At 35.7% G+C, this 3,159-nt stretch overlaps 1 protein-coding gene across 24 annotated transcripts in view; it reads right to left on the bottom strand.

The window, feature by feature from the left end:
* Nucleotides 1-3,159, bottom strand: part of CDC25C (cell division cycle 25C) — a 25,382-nt gene that overhangs the window by 19,024 nt on the left and 3,199 nt on the right. For all 24 annotated transcript variants that reach the window (XM_023531975.1, XM_023531984.1, XM_023531988.1 and 21 more), the window contains 3 exons: nucleotides 2,221-2,266; nucleotides 976-1,009; nucleotides 771-860 (listed from right to left, as the gene is read on the bottom strand). In XM_023531975.1, coding sequence (XP_023387743.1) covers nucleotides 771-860; nucleotides 976-1,009; nucleotides 2,221-2,266 — 170 coding nt within the window. The remainder of the gene's footprint in view (nucleotides 1-770; nucleotides 861-975; nucleotides 1,010-2,220; nucleotides 2,267-3,159) is intronic.

The raw sequence follows: 3,159 nt of genomic DNA on the forward strand, positions 1-3,159 counted from the left end.
CCAAAGGAAGGGAGGAAAAAGGGAGCCTGACTGGGGAGAGGCTGGGGAGACTTTTAAAAAGTGAGTAAAGGGAGATTAGAATGACAATATTAAATTTAAAAAAAGCTGATTAGAACAGCCAAAAACACTGGCATAACTTAGTTAATGTGAGAAAAGAATAACAGCAGCTATCTTATGCATACTGACCTAGAGGAAAGGTTGGGAGGCAGGGAAAAGAAAAAGATGGCTAGAAAAAGAGATTAGTTGAAGAGATTTGTTAGAGAATTATCTTAGTGATTAGGTGGCTAAGGAGAAGTCAGTTTAAATGTGGAACTGAAAGATAGCCTGAATCTCTGATAAAAAAGAATCATAGCTTTCTCAAAATAGGGTCTAAAAAGCTAGACTAAGGGAAAAATAAGAAATTAAGAACTCTAGACTTGTATGTGAAGCCATGCGGTCTGTGAACAAGTTATGTACATTATTCCTATCTGTTTTTTTAAGTCCTAGATTTCTTAGACTATATTAGCAGAGATTTTTGTCCTTAAACCAATCAACTGAACATGAGTATAATGATGACCTACTGTGGAAGACTTGGAGTTAGGTTTCTGTTCTAGGATCAAACCTTAAAGAAAAACAAAACAAAACAAACCATAAAGAATTTTTTCCTATACTGATGTTTGCTTATCTAGTATACGGAGGCATAAACAGCTCTAGGATTCATAATACTGATGAGTTGCTCCACTCAAAGGAAGAAAACTGGTAACGTACCTGGGTTTCCATTAAACACTTACATTTTCTTTATTTGTAGATGAGCTACATATTGCATCTTTCTTCCTGTCGCCATGGTCCAAAGCATTCGGAGTGCTACAAAGCACCTGTGCCTACAAAGAGATCCTTTTTGAGAGCATCCAAAAGCCTTCAGCCACAGGTGAGCTGGAAACCCTCTGCCACCCACCTGAGAAAAAAACTCAAACCCAAGAAAGAGGAGCTACTCACTGGGCTGCATTTTACAAGGTGCTGGTGATGATTTCTGCAGATCAAAAAACAAAACAAAACAAAACAAAACGGCCAGTCAGTTCAGCCCCAAATACTATTTGGTTATTGGTCAGTGGTGTGGGACATCCCAACTTTTCCTTTCCTCCATTCTAGGAGCCCTATACCTAGTTGATATGTCTCTTCCAATAATAGTATTTAGGGTGCTTTCTGTGATAAATATTAAGACATTGAGTGACATCCTGGAGATAAGGCTCTCATTTCACTTGTATAATCATATATACAGAGATATACATCAAAGATGATGAGTTTGTCCTATGTCTTATATAGACACAATTTATAATTTACTGATCTTCCAGCAATGACTATTGGGAACTAATATTTATTTTGTAATGAATTTCTATCATCCTTCCCATGAGTTTACCTAGTCTTCATGGGTTAGGACATTTAAGCAATTTAAAGAAAATACAAGCAATACAATATGAAATTTTCACAAGTACTGATAAAAATAGCCATGGAAAGCCTTCCCTAGTGCACTAAAGTGGTACATAATTCACCTAAACATTGAAGGACAAAGTTCTAAAAAAATCTAAACAGTCAAATAGAAGAATTAGAGTAGGTTTAAGACATTGAATTAAAATTACCTTTCAGTCCTTGAGCATTCCCTGATTGAAGATTTTAAGATCGCCAACAAAGATTCCTCATGAGTAATAATAAACATTATAAAATGCTTGGCAGGTGCTAAGGATTAAATTTTCATTTATTCCTTATAATAGCTATTTATAAGAAGTGCTATTATTATCTCCATTATTATTGTTTCTTTATTATAAATAAAGAAATTGAGGTGAAGTGAAGTTAGAAACTTGTCAGGGTCACAGTTGCTGAAGTAGTAAGCCTCTGGAATCCAGATACTCTAATACCAGAGCCTACACTCAGTATTTTTACCCACTAAGATACATACAGCACTATTCATATGCAGGTAAGAGCCTACGCCTAAGGGCACTACACCATTTCCTCCATTTTAAAGATAATATTGATTGTGTGTGATAGTTAAAATGAATAGCATTAATTTTCACAATACTATTTAGCTCTGGAAAACTTAAAAACCTTTCAAGGGAAAGATCTAGGCCTCCAAGCCCATTATTCCCAAAGTGAAATGCTCTACACTCTGCAGAGTTTGCATGGGATAAAATTCTCATGCCAATGCTGAGAACGCTTTAGCATGAGTTTCACAGCAAAAGAACTTACATTCGAGCTAACTGTATTTCCTGAGGTCCTGAAGAATCCAAATGACCTGCAATCAGACACGAAGTTATTCTTGTCCATGCATCCTGTCTTCTGATTTTCTTACTAGTAAGTAATATTAATTTCAAAAGCTGACCTTGTGAACACAGAGGCTCTTGATAGGTACCAATTTCATGGTAAAAGTTATAAGTTAATAGAATCTTAAGAATTTACATGTGTCACTGAAAGAAAAAATGTTGGGAAAATGCACTAACTTAGGGACTTTTTTTATGAATAGAAAAGAATGCTTACCACTCATGAAATCTGAAATTAGAACAAATACTAAAATGGCTGACTAGTAAAACATTCCTTTAGGGCTCAGACCCTATAAAAACACATGAATTAGCTAACAAAGTATTTTTGTTGGTTTCTTTGCTTCTCTTGAGATTAGACTAGGCATAAAACTTCTACTACTTTCATTCCCATCAATCAATGAATTTCAATTCATACCATCAATCAGTCAACGAAATACTTCCTATTTAAATTTTTCAAATGCAAAGTGACTCCTATTAATGTTATCTTTCTCTTCCGATTGAGCTTGATCATTCTCCTCAAAAATCCTACAGGTCCCCACAGAATTCCAACTTCAAGGCTCTTTAACCACCTTCCATCTTTATCCAACTACCCTGCTCTCTCTCCTAAAAGTTATTTTTTTCCTTGAAGCCTTTACCTCTCTTCTCCCTACCAGTTTCATCAAGGTCTGCAAGAGTGGTAAAGCGGGTGGCAGACAACTCCCCACTGCTAAGATTCGAAAGATCAAGGCAACGTTTTGGGGTTTCTCTGTTGAGACATAATAATACATCAAGATTCCCATTAGGATGTAATATCCTTAATAAGGCAAAGATCACATTATCCTCTTCATTTGAAACACTCCTCAATGACTATTATATAATCTGAACAGTG

Source organism: Pteropus vampyrus, unplaced genomic scaffold (assembly GCF_000151845.1).
Source record: "Pteropus vampyrus isolate Shadow unplaced genomic scaffold, Pvam_2.0 Scaffold74, whole genome shotgun sequence".
Lineage (NCBI taxonomy): Eukaryota > Metazoa > Chordata > Mammalia > Chiroptera > Pteropodidae > Pteropus > Pteropus vampyrus.